The sequence below is a fragment of the Nannobrachium achirus genome (assembly GCF_963921795.1).
Source record: "Nannobrachium achirus genome assembly, chromosome: 1".
Taxonomy (NCBI): Eukaryota; Metazoa; Chordata; class Actinopteri; order Myctophiformes; family Myctophidae; genus Nannobrachium; species Nannobrachium achirus.
Window position 1 is genome coordinate 35,094,821 of NC_137810.1, and position 26,655 is coordinate 35,121,475.

At 42.7% G+C, this 26,655-nt stretch overlaps 3 protein-coding genes across 3 annotated transcripts in view; all 3 read right to left on the reverse strand.

The window, feature by feature from the left end:
• psmd1 (proteasome 26S subunit, non-ATPase 1) overlaps positions 1–4,674 on the reverse strand; it is a 59,106-nt gene extending 54,432 nt beyond the window's left edge. The window contains exons 1-7 of the mRNA XM_080735545.1: positions 4,513–4,674; positions 3,929–3,972; positions 3,435–3,508; positions 3,145–3,314; positions 1,108–1,316; positions 769–912; positions 10–236 (exon numbers count right to left, since the gene is read on the reverse strand). Coding sequence (XP_080591671.1) covers positions 10–236; positions 769–912; positions 1,108–1,316; positions 3,145–3,314; positions 3,435–3,508; positions 3,929–3,972; positions 4,513–4,528 — 884 coding nt within the window. The 5' untranslated portion in view covers positions 4,529–4,674. The remainder of the gene's footprint in view (positions 1–9; positions 237–768; positions 913–1,107; positions 1,317–3,144; positions 3,315–3,434; positions 3,509–3,928; positions 3,973–4,512) is intronic.
• A 791-nt stretch (positions 4,675–5,465) lies between these two features.
• Positions 5,466–9,246, reverse strand: LOC308289821 (uncharacterized protein C2orf72). Its single transcript, XM_080731588.1, has 3 exons — positions 8,317–9,246; positions 7,901–8,014; positions 5,466–7,266 (listed from the first exon to the last, which is right to left on the reverse strand). Exons 1-3 carry the CDS (start codon positions 9,098–9,100, stop codon positions 7,175–7,177), a joined length of 990 nt encoding a protein of 329 aa, XP_080587714.1. The 5' UTR covers positions 9,101–9,246; the 3' UTR covers positions 5,466–7,174.
• Positions 9,247–11,968: 2,722 nt separating this feature from the next.
• On the reverse strand, positions 11,969–26,260 carry LOC308287366 (solute carrier family 45 member 4-like; the record flags this gene model as incomplete). Its single annotated transcript, XM_080728516.1, has 2 exons — positions 11,969–12,052; positions 24,194–26,260. The coding sequence occupies 2 exons, from the start codon at positions 26,258–26,260 to the stop codon at positions 11,969–11,971; spliced, it is 2,151 nt and encodes a 716-aa protein (XP_080584642.1).
• Between the last annotated feature and the right edge of the window lie 395 nt (positions 26,261–26,655).

The window sequence follows — 26,655 nt, forward strand, 5'->3', positions numbered from 1 at the left end:
ACACCCTACCTGTCTTTGTCTGCGGTGGGCACGGTGCCGATGTTGGTGGAGCCGGGTACAGCGGGGATGGGCGTGCCCACGGTGCGGAGGTTTTGGATGACGGAGGAGAGGAACTGCTGGCTGGCGCTCTCATAAAGGTCGAAGCATATCTGGTAGGCCATCAGCAGGTTGTCCTCCTTCACCAGCTTCTCCAAGATATCGCTCACAGCCTGGGGGTCATCTAGGAAGATCAGGCACTAGAGGGAAGGAAGAAAGAATGAGAGGTGGATGTCAGTAAACACACACAGAAATTGGGTAGAGGGGAAAATGTTCAAGTGACAGAGAAGCCAAAATTCTTTAAAAACAAAGGGAAACAGCTTTGCCAATTTAATTAACAAAATAATTTCCAAAGAAAAGGAAAATTACATTTGTCAGCCTCTAAAACACTTTGCTAAATATAAAATAAAGCTTTCATTGCTAGAATTGGGTGGAAACAATTCGTTTTAAATAAACGGTATTGCAAAACGAGTCTTTAGGGTAGTCCATGTTGAAGCAGTGACATGTTCAAAGCAGTAGGCGTAGGTTTGTTAGCGGCTATTCTCGCTGTTCTAGCAACTACCTTGCATTTAAAAATAGTAAACATATCGGTAGGTAGAGATCTCCAATCATCTGGCAACAAGAGACTAGCTCCCATTGTGAGAGTAAACATATCTTAAAGGCTTTCTGCTTTATTTCAACCATACAGTTGCAGACAAACAACAAATATAAGTTACATCAGCAGGTTCTTACCTGGCAGACATTAATGAAGTCTGGCTTGTCCAGGTTCATGTAGAGTTTGACCAGCACTCTGAGCACTTCGTTGCGGAACTTCTTGTTCTGCATCAGGGACATGCACACCTTCAAGCTGTAGGCCAACAGGCCGCTCACATCAGTCTGAGGGAACAGGAGAATAATTAAAGTGCGTCAGGATTTGGGAAAGATTATCCAATTAAAACCAATATACTTCTTATCCTACACCAAATATATTCGCTGACTGGTCACCCCAGAATAGGGATCTGGTTAATCTTCCTCAATAGTATTAAATATCAACGCCACTCTTTCACTGGTGGTGAAAGCAGGACAACTCACTGATTCCAAAATGGTCTTCTCAAAGATGTCAAGGCGCCTTGTTTCCAGGGCGATTCCAATTGCCTGCTTGTACTTGTGGTCACCCAGGCAACGCAGGAACATCTTGTTGACGATGCCCTCCAGGCGAGGGTCGATGCTCTTCTTCTCCTCATCTTCGGGCAGCTCCGCATTTTCAACCCGCAGCTTAGTGTAGTGGTCAATGCATTTGGCTAACAGAGGAAACAATACAGTATCAAACCCGTTTATATACGGTAACAAACAAATGCCCAATGTAATGAGGACGGCAAATAGAAGAAAAAAATATATAAATATCACACAGATCACTGCAACTTCAAAATCACAAGAAAAAGCTGTCTTGAGGGTCTGTCAAACTCCTGTCCGCATTGCTATGGTGGCTCTGTTGAAGGTGTGTTTGTTAATGTATTTCATCATATTTCCATTGATTGCTTTCAATTATGTTCATCATCTAGTGATGCACGGGCCAGTGGGTCAAGTTTTCAGACTCTGCAGGCAGGGCAGGTCATCACCACTCACGTGCAAAACATATTTCTTTCTGATTGAAACATTTTAAATAACATTATACCCGACATTTAACCACTTGAAACCCTGCATCCCTATTCTGAACATTAGCCAAAGAAATTGCAGAACTGCAAGCTCACTTGCAATGTGTTGTGAGCTTGTAGATCGACTATTTTTGGCAAAGGGATTTGGTACTGACTAAGTATAGAGGGTCTAAGTGGTTAAACTGTGATATTGATGAATTCCAAATATCATCAAAGTATTCTGCGGCACCCCTAGACTTGCGTCATGGCATCGACTTTAAGAAACCCTGGCCTAAAGGGGCTTTCACATGGGGAGCGAGGGCGATTGCCATGTAATTTATTTTCAATGAGAGACGAGCTAGCAGGTAGGGATATGCGGGCAATCTGACAGGCAGAGCGACATTTAGCAAGCACACTCCAGTTAAACAGTCCTGTTTGTGCTTGTGTCGTGCACACGCCCGCCCCCAGCAAGAGCTGAATTGTGGTGATCATCACATCTATTTTCTACACAACGCCCAGGACAATGATTTCAAACAGCTGAAGGAGGCATGGATATCCTCGCATTCACTCGTGGAGGCGCGATTGCCTGTGTATTCACATGTGAATCGCAGTGAAGCCCTGCTGATCCAAGAGATAATGCAGCCATTGTAGCTCCCTGTCTGAAAAGCCCTAAACACTGAAAACTAGAAGCAGTGCTCTTCCGAGCACAGGTCTCCACCAGGCCACACAAATCGGCCTGTTATAGCGCCACCATGAGGCTGATTTAAAAAATGTGGGGCAGAGGTTCTGAATTAGCATCCAGGGAGTGTGTGTGCTCAGTTTGGCAGCGATCGGGCCAACGGCGCCGGAGATTAGCTGGTAACAACTAGCCTGGGATCGCTTCCAATTTCGGGCTTTTGATCCGGTCGGGAGCGGATGACGTCCTACGTCATTTTGTATTCAAAACGGACTACAATTTGGCCGGAACTACCGACCGGAATCAGTTTTAACCTGGTTTTGCGCATGCGCCAACTGTGATAAAACTGATTCCGGTCGGTAGTTCCGGCCAAAGTGTAGTCCGTTTTGAATACAAAATGACGTAAGATATCATCCGGTCTAGACCGGATCAGACGACCTGTTTAGTAAACGAATACCAGGCTTTCTCTCAGGAAAGCCTGGTGAGGCGAGGTTAGGTAACAACCAGGCCACACAAATCGGCTTGTTATAGCGCCACCATGAGGCTGATTTGAAAAATGTGGGGCAGAGGTTCTAGATTGGCATCCAGGGAGTGTGTGTGCTCAGTTTGGCAGCGATCGGGCCAACGGCGACTGAGATTAGCTGCACACAAACTGCGAGGACACACGGACACACGGACACACGGACGGACGGACGCACGGACGGACGGAGGGGAAAACATACTCTACCTCAGCCTTCGGCTGGTGGAGACAACAATCACAATACATATGCTAAATAATGGAATAAGATACATAAGACATTGCTTTATTTGAACACTCACCAATGATGGTCTCCACATACTCTGACTCATCTGTGACATTGAAGAGGTCTCCAGCCCCCAAAGCGTAGTTCAGCGACTCCTCAAACGCCCCAAGATGGTAGAAGACCTTGGAGGCCACCAGGGCAGCAAACTCTCTGCTTCGAAATGACTCATCCTCATACAGGACCTCGCTGAACAGAGATTATAATAGTTCACATTAGAATAGCCAAACAAACAAATACATTCTATAAACAAAACCTGTGGCCTTTTAGATACTAGACCTGATCTTTTGTCACCAGACATCAACTTACATTTTGTCAACAGATCCAGAGATCTCTGCCCAGAAGTCATTGACAATGACATCAAGCTTTTGCAGAGCAAATTCCTGCAACCAAACACAGAAACACCAGTCAAGCATGGTTGGAGTTTGTTTGTATACAAGTTAAAAAAGGACCCCAATTTAAACAAGCCTAGAGGCTTTCTTGTGGTGTTTATCCTTTAAGATGACTTTGTACCAGTGAACTGTACTAGTGTCATATACCTTTTCCTATACAAACTTCTAATAAAGTCTTCAATCAATCAAAGCTAGGAGGAGGGACTACTTGTGTTCAGAGGTGTGTGTGTGCGTGTGCGTGTGCGTGTGTGTGCGTGTGTGCGTGTGTGTGTGTGTGTGTGCGTGTGTGTGTGTGTGTTTCTAGCTCGATACATTTTTATTGTGGGAAAGGCAATGCCTCACTTTAAACACGCCACAAATGCATTTATTCGTTTAGTAAGGCTTAGAAAGCAACCCAAAACAAGTGATTACCTTGAGCTGAGGCTCCTCCTCATCCAGGAGTGAAATAATCCCAGCTGAACAAGAAGTGAGACATTTATATAATTGAGTCATTCAGTTATTATGCTGCATAATCCGCTATCGTGTCTGTAACATGCTAGCAGGGTGACATCACACCGTTACAGCTCATTGTCAGCAACATCAATATCCTGACCTAAAACATTCACATACTTTATATTATGTGACAGCAGCAGGCCGTTACAGTTTATTATGTTAGCAAAATCAACATCCTATATTGAAACATGTGAAAGTTTTTAGTGTATATGATAATGATGTTGCTAACAGGATGAGCTGTATCGGTGTGCTGCTGTTGTCATTCTGCTACAGTGCCTTTTAAACTTTATATGATGACATACAGTACATTAAAAAAAACGAATTTAACCAGAGTATTTGTGTAAACAACTACAAAATTGTTGGGAATGTGCCGGTATACATTCATTGTCGTTCACTGGCTAAACTCAACACCTTGCTGTGTGTGACTCAGCTAATTCAATGGGGGCTAACGGTGTTAGCAGAAACGTTAGCTAGGTAAATTACATGCAATTACTATCTCTTACCGGCGGATGTTATCATGTTCGGCTCGTCAGTCCCTCCTCAACGCCACTGTTTTCTCGTTTTTGGTGCCTTTTAATTTCTCCACGGGGTTTACAGAGTAGAAACTAATGAAATGTTATTTATGATAAATCTACCAACAGAAGACAGAGTGGCACAAGAATACAGCCGCTGTTTGACGCTGCTTTGTTCAGTGACGTAAGTTCCTGTCAAACGGACCCACTATTGGGACGTCCGATGTTAAGCCTGATTAGAAACAATAATAACAAACTGCATTAAATCACCCTGCATTCTCGCAACAAGGTAAGCCGCAACTAGCTGTTATATGAAGTATATTCACGAATTGCCTTGTTTTGTTTTAAGGTAAATATAGAATTTAACATAAATCCTGTCAGTCCCTGAACCGGCTTCTCTAAAGCCAGTCTCGCATGAATCAGTTGTTTTACCAGCAGTCTCTCCCATGGTCTCTCCCCTCTCTCTCTTCTATAAGCACCTGCACATTTCATTTGTGGCTACTTTTGTGATTTTATCAAGGCTATAATGACTAATGAACATTTCTTTTATGACAATTACAGCTTTAGATTGTGTTATCATTTTAAGCTAAACTAGTTGTGGTGTAACAACTATGTTTATTAAAAGTCTATGTCATTTTTCTATTACAATCCCCATTTGAGACTTTTAAAAGCACATGGGATCTCGACAATCATACAGAGTTGTTTTACATAAATATAAGCAAAGTTCCTGTACAGCTATTCTGCTTAGTGAATATCTATAAAAGCAACTGATTAGGTTTACGCTGACAAATGTATTATAAGGACTCTGGCTTCCCCAGTCATCTACCCAATATCTTGTGCTTTTTCTTTTTAAAGACTCTTGTATGTATGGTGTATGTATGGCATTTGTAATTGATCTCCCACCACTTCTACCACACAGGTATTTTGACATGACGTTACAACAGTACAATTAAAATGTTTATTCCAGAATTTAAAAAACAATGGATATCCTGTACAGAATCATAAATACATATTAACAGAATGTTCTATAGCTATGGTGCAAGGGTTATTACAGTATGTAAACTCCAAAAATCAATGATTTTAATATAAAGGCACAATAGTTCATATTCAGAGACTAAATTCCTATACATCATAGGTAAACATTAGAATAAGTTCCTCTAATATACTGTCCATTAGTTCTCCCTTAGGAAGTGTACTCCAGTTCAGGCCTAAGCTATTGGATAGGGTGAGATATTACTTTCAGGGTGTACTGTGGTGTAGGGCTGTCCCATCATAGATGAATAACTGATTAATCGGTCAGTTTGGTCTTAGTTGAACAAAGACGTTGTTAGTTGATTAGTCATAACAATAACAACAACATAATACAGTAACGAAGTCATGACGTGACTCGCTCATCCCCCAGTTCCAAGGAAGTAATTCTCTATGGAGAATAACATTGAGTCATCTCTTAAAATCATCTCATATAAGCATTGCGGTCCAAAAATAAACAAACGGTCTTTGCGATATTTTCGGCGAGGTGGCTCTGTGTGGTTTAGTCAGTCACTCATATTTGATAAAGCCTGTTTCTAGCGAAAATGTAACAAATTCGGCGACAGTAGCGTTTTCTCACCATCAGTTGATTCTTAATATCCATAGGAGTCAAACCGCTGAGATAATTTGTTTATAATTGGAACACAGTTCTTATATGACGCGATATGAAAAAGGTCTATGGGAATTCAGAATGGGGGAAGAAAACCAGTTAGGATGTGTAAATTACATCACACTTCACTACTCTATAGAGGGTATGCACATGACATCATCATCATACCCAGAAGTTATGCAGGAATGCCCACTGAGTGGCAAAAAAATATATTTCTGTCCTTGACAGCCCATACATCCAAACAGAAAAGTCCTATCTGATTGCATTAAACTCACTTTACCACTCGATTTGCCATTCACTTTATGCATGCGCATACCCTCTATAACCCTTTATCCTATCAGTATAGGGCAATGGCCATTGTGATAACGGGAAAGTATTAAAGTCTGCAAAAAATGTTTTTTCTCCACTCCAAGTTTGTTTATTGCTTAAGCTTTCGAACCTGCTGGGTCTTCTTCAGGAGATTTAGATAAACAATAAACAAACACGTTTAGCTAAGAACAAAATTGTATTGCAGACTTCACTTTATACTTTCATGTTGCATCCCTGTTTGTCCAGCACCTGGGTGAGATCACCTTAGTCTATTCTCAATAGCCTCATCATCAACCCTAAAAAAAAAAGCTGGTTTCGGCACGATTGTACGCAGCAAACACAATTTTACAGATTTGTAAATCAGCTAATAAACAACAATCGACAACAAATTCCTATGATTATTAGAATTTTAGTCAAGGACAGCCCTTGCCTGACATTACACATAAGTAAACTATAACTATGATCGCTAGAAAGGTTGTTGTTGTTTTAAATTGTTCTAAGGCATCTAGTAGAACAGGTATTGTGACGCATAAATATGTTCCCCTGTGACTGGACAAACACCTAAAGCAAGTCTGTCTCAAGTGACGACTGCACAGAAGAATCCTTAGCGCCGCCTGTTGCTTGAGGAAAACTGTTCAGTGTCTGATCCTTGAGTACACACAGTGATCAGGCGAAAGTTAAGCAAATGAGTCTTATGCCACACTGTTAACTGTCAGCTGTTTCACAGTCCACATGAGGTCCAGGAGACAAGGAATCCGTTCTGAGAGGAATCCCCTCCTCTATAGTTCCTGTGTCACCTGAAAAACAAACACACCAACATTATGTTCCATTATTGGTATTAACGTGAAGGAAAATGGGAGTTGCAGACTATTAAGCAGCGACAACATAATATATTATTTGGCTTCCCTGTCAATGAAATGACTTAACGGTTAAACCAATGACAAATTACTACATCTCTCTACCGCATCTCAAGCCGAAATCAGGCTGATTCTATGCTTCTCAGGAACGGACATATATAACTTTACTGAATAAAGAGGGCGCTGGAGCAACTCGGATGATTGGAGCCCTTTTATTTAATAGCAGGGGGCAAAGCAAAGAAAAAAAACTACAACTTTTCTATGTCAGGAGGTTACATCTTCTCGGCTCATGATGTCCTGACTCCTGACGAATATGTAATCTGACATCCAAACTTTGTTTTTATGTCAGTTCATGATAACCAAACAAAGATGTAATCTGACATTGAAACGTTTGTTTTTCTGTGCTTTGTACACTGCTATTAAAGTAAAAAGGCTCCAATCATCCGCTCCAGCACCTTCTTTATTCAGGCAATTAGTAGTCTACACAAAAGGGGATTTTTCAATTTTAAACATAATGTCTGCAAAGAAGAATAAATCCCCAGCATTTACAAATAGGATGGTGCATGTACGGTACCTCTTCGCCTATTGGTTGAAGGGCTATTGGCTTGGCCACTAGGTCTTCTTCCAAGAGCCCAGGAAAAACATTGAAATGGCCACCAAAGCGTGTTCCCTCTATCCCTGGTATTATCTGAAAAAGGCAATAAGAAACATTTAACAATTTGGCACTATGATTTGGCAGCTCATCCATGGGGCATATTGCTACATGAATGGCCCCATTGTTTCAGGGGTCCATTGCACCCAAGCCTGGGAAAACGTGCAAAAAAATGTCAGGTCTTGTGAGTGTCATGGATTTCATTGACCTACATTGGACTAGCTCAAATCCATGATAATTTAATATAGCCTAGGCCTAGGGTATAACGGGTACAGTAACACAGGTGCTAGATAACCTGACCTGAAATCACGTCAAACAGTGGCAGTTTTATATTACACCTGATGACTGAGATGAATGCAACACTTTGCAGGCATTGATCTTGATGGCGAGTATTTTGCCCTCAGTCTTGGGAATGAAACTTCCGACCCAGATTGCATCAGGAGAATGTTTCCGAAACACTGAGCGGATCAGCCTCTCCAGGAGTCCCACGCACTCAGCGGTCTCCACGCTCTCCGCCGTGGCGCGTATTAACCCCATCAGCGCCGGCGGCGCGCCGGCACGTTTGGTGCGTGCTCTCACGTCCTTCAGGATCTCTTTCAAGCACCGCTCGTTTGAGGCTGAGCCCCCCTTGAGAAACTCCTGCCTGAACAGGAATACTATGATCGGACAGTCTATTGTTCGCTTCAGGCTACTGAGGTTCATGCTTGTCGCCGTGGTCCTTTGAACGTTATCCTCCCCCACCGGCTGGGCTCTCAATGCCAAGTCCATTGGCCTCGTTGACACCGCAGCCCCTTCGTTCTCCGCGTTCATAGCCTTACCGACAGCCGCGTGGCAAATGCAGTTTTCACTAATATGGTCACCGGCACTGGGGCTTTTTGGAGATGCAGAGAGCTGCTGTCCATTGCTGCTGCTGCTGTCGGCAAGGTTAGCGCCGTCTTCTGCTGGAAATATGCTGCGGATAAACTCCTGTAACAGCCCAGCTTCGCCTTTCTCCTCGGGTCTGAATGCGTTGCTTACCAAATAAATCCTCTCCTTGCCACCGATTTGAGCAATAACCTTTTGGAATTCCTTCTCGGCGTGCCGCGTGTCATCTGGGCTGGTCGCACAAGCCAATGAAGCCATGATACCCACGACTCGCACTAACGTAGGCAAGCAATGCTTGTGCGATCGCCTATAAATTAGTTATTATGTTTAAATTACAAGGACCCCTAACTGACAACCCATCCACCCGGCTCCTTGTGTAGTGTACGGTGGACGCTGCTCTGCTAGACTGCTAGGCGCTAGTGGTTAAACTTCAGGGTCGGAGGAAGTACGGATCGCAGAGGGAGGGTCCAGAACGAATATAATGCTATATTTATCCCTATTGGCCAACCCAGCTGCCTGTATAGGCGGGGTCATACGGGGCCAAGAATGTAGATTGTAGACAGCAGGGTGGAGGACAGAGTAGACTTGTTAGCTGATAATGATGATGAGAATGAGGGTGAGGTTGACGATAATTATTTTATTATTATTATTTGTATTATTATTACCCTTAGTAGTAGTAGTAGTAGTAGTAGTAGTAGTAGTAGGCCTATGCAGTAATCCTAGTAGCCTAGTAGCATGATAATAAATGAATGATTGTGCAGGCCTACTGCAGTCTGCTGCCATTGAACACGCATATAACTAACACCAACAGTGTTTTTAAGTTGAGAAAATGTCTTTGGTGTATGTAATATTATCAAAAGTAGACCTAAAAGTAAATCTCTCTCTCTCTCTCTCTCTCTCTCTCTCTCTCTCTCTCTCTCTCTCTCTCTCTCTCTCTCTCTCTCTCTCTCTCTCTCTCAATCTCTCTCTCTTCAAAAAATCAGTTTTGATATCCATTTGCCTCAAATCCAGGGGTGAATTTGAGAATGCTGAATGTCATTCACAAGTGGCAAAAAAGACCTTTCAGCCATAAGAATTGCTTCTCACATGAGATAATTTGATCAAATGGAACATCTGATTGTTGCTGCCATCTTCCTTGGCAATAACATACTGACAAGGTGATGCTGACAGTAGGCATAAGGCAAGTTTATTCGTAGTAGATTTCAACAAGGCATTCAAGTGCTTTACATATTGCATTGTATTGAGACACTTAACAGTCAACACCAATGATTTGCAACACTAGTAGTTGCAGTTGCAACTTGTTGCATTGCTATTGGAGTGGATAGAAAGAGCATTAGAAGGAACAGATTATTGTAGGAGAAAGAATACAGAAACAATAAAAAATCTCAAAATAAAATTGAAATGGAGAATAATATTACAGTGCAGAAGAAAACACCACAGTAAAGGGCAGTGCACACATTCCTTTCACTGCCTTATGTCAATGTATGCCTGCACAAAGTACTTTAAGGGGCACATGGAAATGTATTGGAGTAAGTAAGAAGTAACTTGCAGTGGAGTAAAAATTAAAGTAGACACAAATAAACATACTCAGTTAAAGTAGGCTAATTAGGCTACATATGACGTGCGACAAGAACAAAGAAAATAGTACTTGTTATCTATTCATGCTCCACTGATCTCTGATAAAGATTCAGACTTCAGAGGACCAGGGCTTCAGATGAGGACATTTCAAGGTGCAGAGTTCACCCTCTTTACTCCCAATATTTGCATTGAAAAAAATCCATTCTTCCCTCCGATGTTATAGAGACCTGGCTTCTAAAAGAAATGGCAAACAAAGAATGAAACATCATAAATAAATGAGGACTTTTATCACATGGCCTTTTTTATATGTGTAACCTTTGTTTTTGTTCTGTTTTTAGCAAAAGTGTTGAGCGATAACAGGTCTTGCCAAGAGTGTGCTGCTGCCGCAAAAGTGATATTTTATGTTATGGAACTTTTTAATCCACAAATGCTTCTTAATTGGAAGGTGCCATTAAATGTACCTTTCAGTGAGTTCCTTAAAATATAAGTTGCATAACTCCATAATAAGTACTACTGAGTGTGTGTGGGCCATGATGAGACATTGTTTACTGTGGAATGAATGATAAACCTGAAAGTGTGACTAAAGCTAATACAGTTCAGTTTGTGACCTTTAAACAGGCCAAATGTCTAGGATTTTATATTGACTCACAGGATGCCCCTCTCTCTCTCTCTCTCTCTCTCTCTCTCTCTCTCTCTCTCTCTCTCTCTCTCTCTCTCTCTCTCTCTCTCTCTCTCTCTCTCTCTCTCTCTCCCCCTCTCTCTCTCTCCCTCTCTCCATCTGTCCGTGAATCAAAAATGTATACTGACCTGTATATGTTTGGAAAAGAGTGTCTGAGGATCGAGAGATTCTCTCGGTCCAGCGAGAGAGACACGGAGACCTAGCCGAACTGGAAAGAAAATTTAGATATAAAACAAACATGGATTAGCATGACAAATAGTTGCTACAGTGTTTGTTTTTGTCTGCAGTGATCAACAGAAGGGTGAGGTTAGGTTTAGTTAATTGATTACTGCACCAGCATGGCCCCGATAAGTATACAGAAGAAAAACATCACTGTTAAACACATTGTCCCGGTCTAAAGTTAAACAGCCTGTCCAGTGTGGTGAACATTACAGATCTGCTAGCCTGTCATAAACATTATAATAACAGATGCCATTTTATCTTTGCTGCTAAAGATTACATGGTGTTCTTTCATAAAGCTATATAGGCCTACATGATCAGTGGTGGAAAAGGGTCTTCAAATGTATAAAATCTATAAAACTCTTTTAAAAATAGCAGATCGAAAGTAACTAGTAACTAAAGTTTTCAAATAATTGTAGCGGAGTAAAAAGTACAATATTTGCCTCTGAGATGTAGTGGAGTAGAAGTAAAAGTACTGAAAACGTAAAATTATCCAGTAAAGTAAAAAATACCTAATTTACAGTACTTGAGCAAATGTTATACTCAGTTACTTTACACCACTGACTATGATGACTTAATTGCTCAACCTGTGATCTTCCTGTTTGACACCAGATCCCTAAGAGCAGACAGATGGGATGCTGTCAAAATGCTCAGTGGTAGCACTGGACCTCTGCCGTCTCCAGTGGCAACGGAAGATGCATCTCTGATGATTCTTCCTCGGTGGCCGTCATGTCCTGTCACATTGTTGACGTATCCAACATGGTGCAATGTTGGAAATGCTGAGGACACATGACATGACATTTCAGATTAGATTATACTTAACCACATAAACCCTAATACTTAGAGTGACTGACCGCATCTACAGTCTTCGCTCTAAACAAAATATCTTCACAGAAAATAACAGATCTATGAGCTCACAATGTGTAGCATTGTGAGCGTGTAGATCTATTTTCTACAAAGATTTAGCCCAGAATAAGGGATGTTAAGGACAGGTTCAGGTTTGTTAATTCACTGATCACCATGGAGGGGGGATAAAAACAATCATGTCACCATACTGCCCTAATAGAATACTTATAGCCTAATAATAATTAATAATAATAATTGTATAAGCATTTCTGCTTCCATCTATACAATACAGTGAATAGTGGAAAGAAATGGCAAGGAGGAATTGCCAAAGGTCACTGAGATGGGAATCAAATAGTATTATTAGTAGTGGTAGTAAGTAGTAGTAGTAGTAGTAGTAGTAGCAGCAGCAGCAGCACTATCTACAGTACAGTACTAGTGCTACTACTAGTACTGTACAGTGCACTAATACTGCTGCAAGTGCTACTTCAAGTTCAACTTTATTGTCACATAAAATGTTTACAGGTGTTAAAGTGTGGGTGGCATTCATGTGTTACAACAGTGTTTCTCAATCTTTTTTGGCTTGAGTACCCCCTTTCCCTGATTTCTAAATCCAAGTACCCCCTTTACCCGACAACAAAAATGTCCTTATAAAACTGCAATTAAAACCATAACGATTGGTATATCATGCTATGATAACCCCCATTTCAAGAATATAACATCACAAAAAATGGGAGTGAGGCAGTGAGAGTTTCAAACGGTGCCTCCTGAGCAGATTCATTTTCAACACTGTGGCCATAATATTTCAGTCCAGTTTTCATATCAATAACTTACATTCAAACACATCCCAGTTGCCTGGTACCGAATTTGGATTAGCAACTATCAAGCGCACAACAAGTGTCTCCAAGTGTCATCATTAAACATAACAGAAAATGCTTTTTCTCCTAATTCAATTGTAATGAATTATATAACTATGAATAATGTTATCATGATTTATTTTATACTTCTATTTTTTATTTTTTTTGAGGGGCATTTTCTCAAGTAGGCCTACCCCCTGCAGTACCTCCGCGTACCCGGTACCCCTAGGGGTACACGTACCCCCATTTGAGAAACACTGTGTTACAAGACTGCAATGTTGTGTGGGCTTACGCAAAAACATTGTCATAACAAGAATATAGAATATAGAGAAAGAGACAAAGGAAAGATAGTCCACTCTGAGAGTGGGCGGGGTCTATGGGCTGGAACCAGGCTATAGAAAGATAGTCAAATAACAAAAAACAATGTCAAATATACTTAAAGTGCATGGTCACAATGGCAGAATGTTTCACAGTTTCTTGTGCAAGTAGAGAAACCCCTTATAGTAGCAGATATAGAATCATTGTCTCTTGTGAAGTTGTGCAACCAGGAGGCATCATGTACCAGCAAATATTAGACATGTACGCTTGTGTATAGAGATAGTGCCAGTAAAGCAGCTGTATATTCTGGTGTTGCTTCATACTACTAATGAGGTGAAAAGCTGACCTGTTGACATGGTGGGTTCCAGGAGAACTGCTTGTTCCTCGGAAAAGCCTAAAAAGAAAGAAGAGAAAAAGAACAGCCTGTAACTTCTCCTCTTTCTGGTAAACCAGCAGAATCTGACAGAGGAGGAGAGGAGCACATATATCTTTCTATACGTTACTATATATTTTTCAAAAGAGTTTAAAAAGTTAGGGTTAGGGTTAGTTTTCAAAATTTAAAAGGAGATCCTATAAAGCAGAGGCTTATTTCCACAGGAACCACACTTTAAGTATCTCATATAACATTGAAAGACAGACGGATAGAACATAGTACTTTATCTAGGTTACTATCAGTTTCAAAAGCATAACATCAAATACAAAGGCAGAAAAAAGGGTGGGGGAGCATGGGGGCTTAGTCTATTTACAAGTCACGGGTAGCAGCCGCCTGAGCTTGTAGATCTGGTATTTTCACCAGCCTGGGTCCTTAAACATCCAATTTCTCTTTTGGGTCTCAACTAAAAAGTTAGGGAACGACTCGATCCCTAGATGACCTGGAGGCTGTTTTCTCTCTGACCCATATTTCTACTGGTGAACCAGCAGGACTAGAATCTGAGACGTCAGCTTCAACCCAATATAACTTCACAGACAATGTCATAATCCTGTCACCTAGATTCACAATGAAGGTTGTGAAATGGAGATGGCTTCAATGAAACACGAGTTGAAAATAACATGTTATTATATTAAGATAAAGCAACGCAGTAAAGGAAAACCTTATTTAGTTTGTTATTTGTTATTTGTAGTTTGTTAGTTTGTTATGCCTTCTATTTGTTCTTTTATATTTAATTTAATTTTGTTTCTTTTATTTCTTCTATGTTTTGTTGCTGTCACTTTGTAACGTTGTTTTTTAAATATACAAATCCTCAAACTTATTAAAAAAAATATTATTATTATAGAAATGTTTTGTTTTAGTTTTTTTACAATAAAACAATTATTAGAGATTAGATAAGCGCTGGATGGTTCTTCTTACTGAAATATGATCAAAACAAAACGTTATAACAAAATGACAACAACAATTATTGTATGGTGTTAAGTGGCACACATTGCTATTATACATGTTTTTGTTGTTCCTTTTACACAATTCTAATTAACCACTTTCAACCTGGGGTCCCAATTTTGGGCACATCGGACTCATTAATAGGTGAAAATGTTCAAAAAAGGTTACAAAATAGGTCCCAATACAACACAATGCAATGCATATGACTGACAAAGTATAAATAGGGATTAAGTGGTTAACTAAGTGTAATTCCTTACCTTGTGCATTTGCAAGGTAAGTTCCAAGAAGAAGAAAACACAACACTAGATCAAAGCCAACAGAGGTAAATGTTCTGGTTAGAGCCATGCTGAGAAGAGGAGTGAAGGTATATAGTATAGGGATACCGTCTGAAGCTTTGTGGGATGGGGCATTGCTACGTGTAAACCATTTTCACACAAAACACAATAGATCTGGACTGAAATAATACGTATTGGATTTCAGCAAGCCTTTGTCTCTGTTGGACAAGTCCACACAAAAAGAGGGAGTGGTTATTTACTCATGGGCCCACCTATAAGTAAAAATGTACAAAAATCACAAAAGCATTTATCAGAGTTTCAAACAGATTCGAGTGGAAGACCAAAATGGACTTCAATTGTGAGGAAATTAGCTCTAATAGTGAGACTATGACAATCAAACTATACATTTTATTAATTTTACAAAATGATCATGCAATGATACTGTGTATGCTCACTCAGTGTCTTCCCACTGGTGCCAAACACTTAGAGGAGCTACATCTCTCACCAGAGATGGTAAGAAATGACTGATCAGAATGGCTATGAATCCTCTGATTAAAACAAATGCAAAGGTACACCCTTATTTCAACCAGTTCCTTTCCCCTCCATCAGGTGCATTGGCTGACCAAGGGGAGGCAGGATTACTGGATGTTCTATGTGAGGGTCCCTAGGGGACACAGGGAGAAAATACAAACTCCACACAGAAAGGCCCTTTCGCCAACCCCATAAGGTATGGGCACTGATGACGTAGAATAGATGAGAGAACACTCCCCCCATGCGGCGCCCATCGTGAAAACAAGATAATGTTCACATTCTATTTCAGAAAGTTAGGAATAATGTAAACAAGAGAGCATTGCCCTGTGGGGCTTCTTTTGCAATAATGAACTATATCAATTATTCTTGTTTTCAATCTTTTTTTTTTTTTTTTTTCGCAAACTAATACACATGACTCACATATATCAAATAACAATTAATTAACACTTTTACAAATAGACTCACATACATATCAATGATTCTGTTTATTACTCTTAGGCCTATTTGTGAAAACAACAACTAGTAAATAAACACAATAAACACAAGGCTTAATGATGAGAAACTAACAATAGATCCATAAATTCCATGAAATGGGCACATAATAGGCTATAATGGGTTTTTGAGTAACTAAATATTTCTATGCAGCCTATATGTTCACATGTTCACCTAACCTAACATACTCATACATCTTGGAAATTACATAATTTTGTTTGGGTTATGATGACAAATATTCCTGTAGCATAATTGTTTGCCCCTTTTATTGTGATTCTGCAATATTGATGGTGTTAGAGTGCCACCCTGTGGTCAGTTTGAGTGTTAACATGTTGATTTTCATAACATGGGGTCTACTCTTACCTGAGCAGCTGCTCTCTCTCTCTCTCTCTCTCTCTCTCTCTCTCTCTCTCTCTCTCTCTCTCTCTCTCTTTTAATAGAATAATTGCGACCGTAGGTCGCACTTACTACAGAAAGCTGCTCGAGGTGTCCGTCCGTCCGTCCGTCACACACGTCACACGTCACACTTTTGCCCTGCTCATATCTCCGCAACCGTTGCCCCGATCCATGCCAGATTTTGCACACACACTCCTTACCTGCCAAACTACAACCTCCAAGGACCCCCGGAGCTCCAGGGACCCCCAGCTCCCTCGGGGACCCCCAAGTGTAAAAAATGAGCACATGTGCAAAAATTACCAAATGACCACCCCAATGGGGCTGCTCAGTGCTCACGGGGCATTCCCGGGGACCACCCACTCCTGGTGCTCCAGAACGGATGCAAAAGTGGTGGCGCCCCCAGTGGAGGACCCCCTGCCACTGCAGCTCACATAAAATGCCGTAACTCGGGCTAGGAGCGACCGGGAGAGCCGGGGCCGGTACCTATTCGTCCGCCTTGGCGGCGCGGAGACCCCACCCCTCATTTCTCACATGGCCCTCTAGCGCCACCATGAGGCCGATTCAGATTTTGCCCTAAAATCACGAAAATCACTACACAGTATGTCTACACTCATGTCATCAACATGCTCAGGAAGATTTTGGAAAAACAAATTTTTGCTCTATTTGTGGAGATAAGTGACCTACGGTCGCTTAACTCCCGATTAGGGAGTCTTACTGGTATAATACTAATAATAATTATCACTAGTAAGACGCCTCAGGGCGACATGCAACCTCGCCCTTGGCCATCTGGCCAGTGATTGCGACCGTCAGGTCGCACTTACTATCAAAACCTCCACAAACTGTGAGTCAGTCAGTCAGTCAGTCAGTCAGTCAGTCAGTCCGTCAGTCTGTCTGTCACACCTCACACGTCACACTATTGCCCTGCTCATATCTCCGCAACCGTTGCCCCGATCCATGCCAGATTTTGCACACACACTCCTTGCCTGCCAAACTACAACCTCCAAGGACCCCCGGAGCTCCAGGGACGACCCCCAGATGTAAAAAATGACCAAATGTGCAAAAATGACCAAATGACCACCCCAACGGGGCTGCTCACGGGGAATTCCCGGGGACCACCGACTCCTGGTGCTCCAGAACGGATGCAAAAGTGGTGGCGCCCCCAGTGGAGGACCCCCTCCACTGCAGCTCACATAAAATGCCGTAACTCGGGTTAGGAGCGTCCGGGAGAGCCGGGGCCGGTACCTATTCGTCCGCCAAGGCAACGCGGAGACCCCACCCCTCATTTCTCACATGGCCCTCTTCTAGCGCCACCATGAGGCCGATTCTTGCAAAACACATTTTTGGACACTGCTCCTAGCCTCCTACAGATTTTGCCCTAAAATCACACAAATCGGAACACAGTATGTCTACACTCATCTCATCAATATGGATGTCCCATATAGCGCCACCATCAGGCCCATTTTTTTAACCACATTTTTGGACACTGCTCCTACACATTTTGCCCTAAAATCACGCTGCGACCTGACGGTCGCTTATCTCCCGATTAGGGAGTCTTACTGGTATATATATCGGACCAGTTACCCATATATGGAGACCCCTAGGTACCCATATATGAAGATCCATGTACTGTATACATCTGACATCTGACATCATACCCTTTTATGCCCATACATGGAGATCCCTGTCTGTAGAACCAGCCACACAGATAAGGGCTGTCTTGGCCATCTGTCTTGGCCTTAGGCTATATGGATTCTGTTAGTGTGGTATGTGGCCGGTGTGGCCTCCATATATGGGCATGAAGTCCTGTTAGATATGGGCTTAATAATATTGATGACATCAGGGAACGCCATATATGGGCATAAAAGGGATTCTGTTAGTGTGACATCACAGGGAAGCCAGAGCGTGATATCAGAGCAAACACACCCACTAAGCAGCACCAGATCAATCCCAGAGTTTCAGGAACAACCTTTCCTGGTGCCACGTATAGCCTACTCCATGTGAAAATAAAATTGCAACTATTCATACAGATAGCTAAAGTTTACCAGTCCTGGATGTCATGTGTTCTGTAGGTTTTTCACAAATACTTTTTTTTTAGATCTAGTTTTTTGACTTTGCGTGATCACCTGAACTCATCCTAACAGGAAGTTGGCCCGCCCACTGCGCCCAGTGGCAAATAGGCTTACTGTACTGAAACAATATTCATATATCGAAAAACCATAGATCTAGTCTTTCCTCATTCTCTCAATGAACTGCTGCTGAGGGGAAAACCCATGAGAGGTGTCTCTTCTTTCCTTGTTCTTTCAAAGACATCGTACTGTGTACAGATATACACTATGTTTCATCTGCCAGGAATGAGGAAGGTTTTATTAATAGGTTTTCAAGTCACAGCACGCTGACAGAGCATACAAAGATGAACAGGTTGTATTCTACAAAGTTATTTTTGGTTGTTCTTTTGGATTTACAATAAAGGAAGGTACAGTACTGAGGCTGGTCGGGTGTGTCTCAGGAGCGGACACATTTATACAGTAGTAGCTGAATAAAGAAGGCCCTGGAGCAACTCAGACTCGATTTGAGCCTTTTTATTTTGATCACAGGATGCAAAGCACAGAAACGACAACATTTTGCTGTCAGATTACATCAGGCTCAAATCACCCGAGTTGCTCCAGCATCATCAATACTCCCACCTGGTTATGTCAGCATGTTTTATGACAAAGAGAAGTGTTTTCTTTTATGTAAATGTACAGGATTCCATTTGAAAAGCCAATTTAAAAGGTACAATAATTTCTTGAAGCCCACAATATTCTTATTTAGCTGACAACCTATATGATGGATGATTAAAGGAGTAGTTCACCACTTTTCAACCTGTCTTCATATAATAGGTCCTCACTAATGTTCATGATAAAATATCACAATTATTTTCTACTCCGTCCAAGTCTCCTAGGAGACCTGTGGGAATTTCAGAATCCATCGTCTTGTGACATCATCATTTTCAAAAAAAATGTTTTAATCAATATTTTTGAAAAAAATATTTAGATTTTTATTATCGCGAGAACAATGGCTTCCACTTTAAAATTGCAACTTTTCAGGAATAGAAAGCCTGCAGTTTCTATAAGCTGGATTGGCAATCGATGATGTCACAAGACGATGGGTTTCTGACCTGCCCACAGCCCTCCTCTGAGCAATATATATATATATTAGGGATGCGAATCTCGACCACTGAGGCGATACGATACGGACCTCGATACACTGCCAGCGATACGATATAATTGCGATACATTGAAATCCTGCCGATACGATACATCGCGATCCACCCCTGTTCCCGATACGATGCGATACGATTCACGATTCACCACGATTCAAGCCCAAATCCCAAAATTTACAAAACATAGCGACTAAAAATTTATGAAATTTAAATTCAAGGCAATTTATTGTTTCACTGTAGTAGCCTAGGCTCTGTCTAACAACCCAACATAGGCCTATAGTATTCTGGGAGAACACAAAGCTGCTGGCTATTGTAGAATTGTTTCATAACTAATCATATAGAAGGCCTATGTCATTATTAGTAGGCCTATGTCTTCAACTGGGAGTCAGGGACCCCAATCCAGGGTTATTACAGGGGGCCTGCCAAATATTTGTGTGATACAGTAGGCTATAATGCCTAGCCTACAGCGAGGGTCCCTGCTTGATCTCTGTCTGAGCTAAGGGGTCCTTGACCTGAAAAACAATAAAGTCCCTCCCTGGTTTGTATTATTATATTATATTATATTATATTATATTTAATCCAGGATTATGCAATTTTTATAGCCAAAATGTTTTAAAACAGACCTACAAGCTCACAGCGCGTCGCATCCACGACGCATTGTGAGCTTGTAGGTCTGCTATTTTAGGTGCGACACCCTTGTACTGCGATGTATAAATTAGGCTTCTTTCCCATGCCATGCAGAGCAGAACTAGCAGCAGAGAAAGTGAGAGAGTTGCTTGCATCAACAGGAAAGTTGTAGAACAGTGACAAATACTTTGTTTTAAACGCAAGCAGTAGTCCTACAACATCCAGCAACATTGTTGTTGTGTGTGTGCAGTTAATATAGCGCAGAAGATGATCTCAATCAATTGTCCGTCGGAGATTCGCTAAGAAACGGCTGTTGATTACATATCACTCGATCAGCCTGTGCTACTCTGTGACAACAATCAGCGCAGCGGACTTGGATGTTATAAAGCTAAGTACTGTACAACTAATCTTGCATCTTTTTAACCCGTGGGGCTGCTAGTTCGTCTGTTGATTCACTCGCATTTCGCTGCACTGTCTGTCTCCCTGGTTGCCTGCATGCAGAGTGCAGATGTCCGTCTGTCCGAGTCGCAGCTCGCGTTTAAGACTGGCTTTTGGGGAGGGGGTTGAACGGCTGATGATGGTGCATTCATGGCGCCTCGGAAACACAGGATAGAATGAAATACTATATGGAAGAACCGATACAATCGCGGAATTTACCGATCCAGACACTCACTGTACGATCCATCACGATTTCGGCCGTCTATTGTACCGGTACACACTGAATGTACCGATTCAACCGTATCGCGGACGTTTGTATCGCGATTACGATCCGTACCGGTATATCTTCGCATCCCTAATATATATATATATATATGTTACAGTATGTTCAAGAAACCAGTAAAAGTTGTCAAGGAGCACTCGTTTTGACGTTCACCACACACTAATCACCACCAGATGGCGACGTCAGCCACTGCTCTGCCATTCACCAGAGTGTATATAAGAGAGTTACGTCACGCTTTGAACTCTCCGCAGACCGGAAGTGTTTACTCTTTATTTACTAGCCTAGCCTAGCCTAGCCTAGCCTAGCCTAGCCATTAGCTCCATTGTAGTCACTTGGACAGGGCGTTTAACGTGCGCTTGCCCAGGCCTTACGGCCTGGGCATAAATATAACGATTGCATTCACCACGGCTTCGTAACTCGCGCGGCGCTCCGCCGGCCGCGCGGCCCTGGCCCGCTCTTCGCGGCCACTCGCGCCTGCGGCGCTCGGGGGCGAAGAGCAGGACCAAGGTCCGCTGGCCTTCGCGCCGCTTGGGGCTTCGTGGACCCAGGGGGGCCTCGTAACTCGTTTGGGCTTCGTGGATACAGGGGGGCTTCGGTAGCCGCTCGCAGTGTCGTGGACAATAGAGCGGCGCACCGCCTGGAGTACGTTGTTGTGGCGACCGCTTGCTCCGCCCCGTGCCGCACCACGAGTGCTCCGCGTCTCGAATGTGCTGTTTCTCTAATATACTATGACATATATATATATATATATATTTTTTTTTTTTTTTTTTTTTTTTTTTGAGTGAGGACCAATTATATGAACTTAGGTTGAAAAGTGGTGGAGTGCCCCTTTAAGAATAATAAAACACTGATTACTCATACTCATACTGTACATAGAACACTAGCCCTGAACATGGAGTTCAATGTTCACTTCAGATACAATATCTGTACCAGTTTGCTATTTAAATTAAATAAAAGTTATAGACTACATCTGCAATAATGTCTACAGCAACAGCTAATGTAGTAGTTTGTAGGGAGTTACAGAAAGATACTTATTTGTTTAAAAGGTACAAAGTCTAGCTCGCTCCAGCCAGTTGAAGGAAAGGGATCGTCAATGCTCAACAGGGACAACTTGAATCAGATATAATTCTCTCCGATTGATTCCAGAAGGAAATACATCTATTGAACTATTAAAATACATTAAGCGATGTAGGCTGTGGTTTGTCCAATATGGATCGATAGAATATGAAAACAAAAAACAAAACATTTAAACCATTCCAAGACTATATTCTATATCCACTAAAAAATGCCATGAATAAGGTGTGCATTTCCTTATACTGTAAAATCAGGTTGCATGTTGACCAAACCAGTAGGTGAACCCTTGACAATCTCTTCTGGAATTTGACAGACATCACCAAAGCATAATCTTTATGGGGCTTTTAAGCCGTGACATCATTTTGTAGTCAGACCTCCAAGCAGATTTATTGTCAATATGTGTCCCTCGCAATTTCAACACATCCGAGACAAAAATAACGACTAAAGTATAATTCTACCACTTTCCTGTCAACAAGAAAGAGAAGACAAATTAGTAAATAGTAAAAAGATTCACGGGCGCTGGGGCCTTTTGGCCCCAAAAGTTCTCCTCTGCCTACAAAATGATGTCAGACTTAACAGCCCCATTGTGCAGCTCAATCTTTATTGGCCTGTATTCAAGGCCTCCCATGAGGCAAGGCGAAAGCTACTGTAGAGCAGTGGTTCCCAAACCTTTCAGGTCAAGACCCAAAAGAGAGAGATTAGACATTTTCCCGGGACCCAAACTAATGAAAACAGCAGATCTACAAGCTCACAACACCGTTGCTTCGTGCTGCGTTGTGAGCTTCTGTGCTATAGAGGTTTTCTCAAAGAATGACAGAAGCATTGTGCAACAAAAACAAACAGGTGCAGCCTTTTTACTGCTCTGAAACCGCTCTCTCTCCCTCCCTCCCTCCCTCCCTCCCTCACACGCACGCACGCACGCACGCACGGACGCACGCACGCACGCACACACACACACACACACACTTTCTATGTAACTCTTGACATTATACCTGCACACTTGCATGCTTTTCTCTCACACCTAAAAAACACTGACGACAATTTACTACAACCGATTCTTGGCCACAGATGCAATTGCTTATCGACGTACCGACGGCCTTACGCCGCCGTTGTGTGTAGAGGCCTTTGCTCCTCCACAGTCACCTGCTCAGGCATATCTGCAGGCAGTGTATGTGTATGCCATAGCCAGTAACAAAGGTGAACGGGTCCTCCAGGAAGGAACATAACACACCGGCCTGGTGAAGTTGTTTCTTTAGTCGATCAGAGCTGAGATCAGGGAAGAAACTGACCTTATTAGTGTGGTTGCCTATAGGCCCAGACAACACACTATTGTTCTGTTCCGAGTTTATGGAGTGACTATTAGCCAATGAGGAAGCAGCATTCTCATGACGTCACCTTTATGCTGCTTCCTCATTGGCTAAAAGTTACTCTATAAAGTAACCCAATTGACTTGAATGGGAAAATGAAAAAACTGCAACCACACTCGCAATTTCCCAGCTCAAGCTGACCCCCTCACCCATAAGACAGCAGTAGCTTTAAAACCAATTCTCTCATCTTGTAACGATGCACACAAGTGATCATGGCTCTCAGGCCATATGGTGGAGGTTACTGTAGTATCATAGATACTACACATGCCACCGTAAAACAAATTGGCAGAAATCTTTACACGTATGAAACATCCATATCGGATGAACTCTTTGAAATCTCAATTAACTCTTTCACATACTGTAGTCTGAGGTGACCATGTTGGAGCTAATGTTATCTTGAGGGCTAACGTTAATTTGGCCAGCTGTCACTTTCAGTCCGTCATTTATGGATGACTTGCTGGCCATTTTCAGAGACTGGCGGTATGCAAACTAAAAGATGTATATGCTACCTCACACTTAAATTGTATAAATATCTTCGGTAATAAATGATAAATGGTGCATTTATATTGCGCCTTTATCCAAGGTGCTTTACATAGATTGTGCATCACATTCACCCATCACACACACATTCATACACCGATGGCAGAGGAAACCATGCAAGGCACCAACCAGCTCACCGGGGTCACTAAGGGTTCAGAGTCTTGCTCAAGGACTCTTCGATACTAACTCTGGGGGAGCCTGGAATCTAACTGGGAACCCTTCGGGAACCCTCCGTGTTCTAATGACGGTTTCTCTACCCCTGAGCCACTGCCGCCCCTAATGACACCTGAGGCTGGTTTACAAACGAGTTCTGAGCTTCTCTGGCTGTTTGGGTAAATAACTAGGAAACAGGCAGTGAGAAATCCCAGGAATGATGCAACAGATGCCACCACAGGAATGACACGCACACTTCCCACTGCATCTACCAGAGCGCTCAGGGCCGATGCTACCAAGATCTGACTGATATAGACCTGGCAGGATAAGATGGCACAGTCAACACCAAAGCCTCGTCTAGAGTTTTCAGGGCTATGCTGAATAAACTCTTTGATTTCATGGTATTGACCCAGTAAAGCAAAAGGACAGAAGGAGAGCATCATGTCCATGACACCCATGGTACTGACCATCACCATGGCAATGTAGACATTGGGGAAGATTGCCATGAGAGCAGTTCCAATGGAGAATCCCAGGGTTCCCAGCATGTAGACGGCCTTGATGCTCAGGTGAAAACGATCCAAAAGGAGGGCAGAGCTGGCAGCAGCAGAAGCAGAATAGACCGTCAGTCCCCAACAGCCCATCTGCACTCCTTTATGGTAGTTCTGGAGCTCAATAGAATTAGCTGGTGCTGTGGGGTCTCCGTGGTAGATAACTTGTCCCATGAAGTCAGTATAAAACAAAGACAGAGCTAGAACAGAGAACCATGTGATGAGATGACACACACATAACCTCCACAGTTGACTTGGCATCTTCAACATTGAGAGCCAGAGCAGTCGTACAGTTACAGTTGAAACTGGCTTTCGCAGATGGTAGACCTGTGATACCACTCGCCCAGAGACTGGGAGGATGAAGGAATGTTGTTGGTTGTCCATTTGTGGGTGTGATAGGAATGAGGTTGACGTGCTGAAGGGGGGGTTCCCTTGCTCAGTAGAGCCGTGGTCTCCCACAGTATGGGAATGATCAGATGTAGGCACACCATCTTTGACTCCATTGACAGCCTTACTCTGTTGCAAAAGGGCAAGGCTGTCAGTCGAGTCAAAGTGGTCATCCGTCTGGCCATCCATCTGAGGAGGCGTCAGCAGGATTGAAGGCTGCAATTCTACCACCTCACCGGTAGGGGAAGGAGGAGGAGGTACAGGGGGAGAAAGAGTTGGAGAGGAGGCGTAATTTACGTGGCTCGTTGATGAGAAGGCCTCCTCCATCTCGTGCTGTGACTCTGCGGGTAGGCAGCGCGCCTCAGGGAGGAGATTATTTGCGTTCAGGTCAAGATCAAGATCTAATTGTTTGGCTGTGTCTGGTATGTCTAAGGCAGAGTCACTATTACTCATTACACACTCCACATCAGGGACGTCCATCTCCAACACATGATCGACAGGGTTCTCTTCATGAGCGAAGGAGTCCTCTTCTCCAGTCGGGCTAGGGTCATTGGGCTTTAAGGAGGACTGGTCGCAGGGGTCCCCATCTGCGGCCAATCCGGCCATCTGGGATGCTTTTAACGGTTGCTCAGGAATACTGAACATGTGCAGTATGACAGTAACGATGAAGATGATGGCAGTAAAGAGGAATAGGATCTGTTCTTGGTTCTTAATTGCACGGCCCAAAGCCGTGTCAGTCCAGTCTAGACCAGCTAACATGTATCCCACAGCGCCACCTATCCCTCCAGCAAAAGTGTGGATATTTAGAGCCATATCTTTCTCCTGAGGAGTACTGGCATTATCTAGAAGGTAAGATCTGATTGGGCCGTCAGTCGCATCGGCACAGAAGTCCAGTACTACCACGCCCAGAACAGTAAGGACGATGCCGATTGGCTGGCTACCGGGGGTGTCGCCAATGAACAGACCTATCAATGAGCCATTTAGAAACAGTGCTAATCCCAGCAGCACTCCCACACACAGGGCAAGTATGAAGGGTCTTCTCCTGCCCAATCGTAGAGTGCAGCGGTCACTGAGCGAGCCAATCATAGGAGTTACAATCAGACCCAGTGCAGAGCTGGGGAACCAAGTTAGACTATAGTACTGCTCTGGAAGGCCTATTTGCAGCAGCACTGGTGTTACAAGAGCCGTTTCCATGGCATAGCAAAGGGCGCGGCCCAACATCACCGACCCGTGCATCACCCAGCGATGCAGCGGAATTCCTGAGTCATTGTTTGTGTGTGTCATTTCCTGAGTCTGTTTTTCTCCTGGAGAGTAGGGACCCCCTTGTCCACTGTCCCCTGATCTTCTTCCATAAGTGGGTCTTTACCATCCTTCTATGTTGTCAATGGTTATACTTCTATAACTACTATTTATCCCACAAATCCCAATGAATACAAGCTGCTGTATGTCCACTAAGACAGATATTGAAGTTGAGAGCAACACTGATAACATTATGTATAAGCCTATGAATTTAGCTACAAAGTAATTTATATAGGGGTTCTTTCTCTGTTATGCCTTGTCAGTCAGCGTCAGTGTAGTCAGCCCTTTACACGTCATCATATCATAATATGAAGTCAGGTGTGCCCTAATAT

What these genes read in the sequence shown, in the direction of transcription:
- LOC308289821 (XM_080731588.1), bottom strand. Translation starts at nt 9,100, where the DNA reads ATGGCTTCATTGGCTTGTGCGACCAGCCCAGATGACACGCGGCACGCC. An exon ending in GCATTCATCTCAGTCATCAG is followed by an intron (nt 8,015 to 8,316) that starts GTGTAATATAAA and finishes TGCCTTTTTCAG; the next exon opens with ATAATACCAGGGATAGAGGG. An exon ending in TTCAACCAATAGGCGAAGAG is followed by an intron (nt 7,267 to 7,900) that starts GTACCGTACATG and finishes TTTGTTTTTCAG; the next exon opens with GTGACACAGGAACTATAGAG.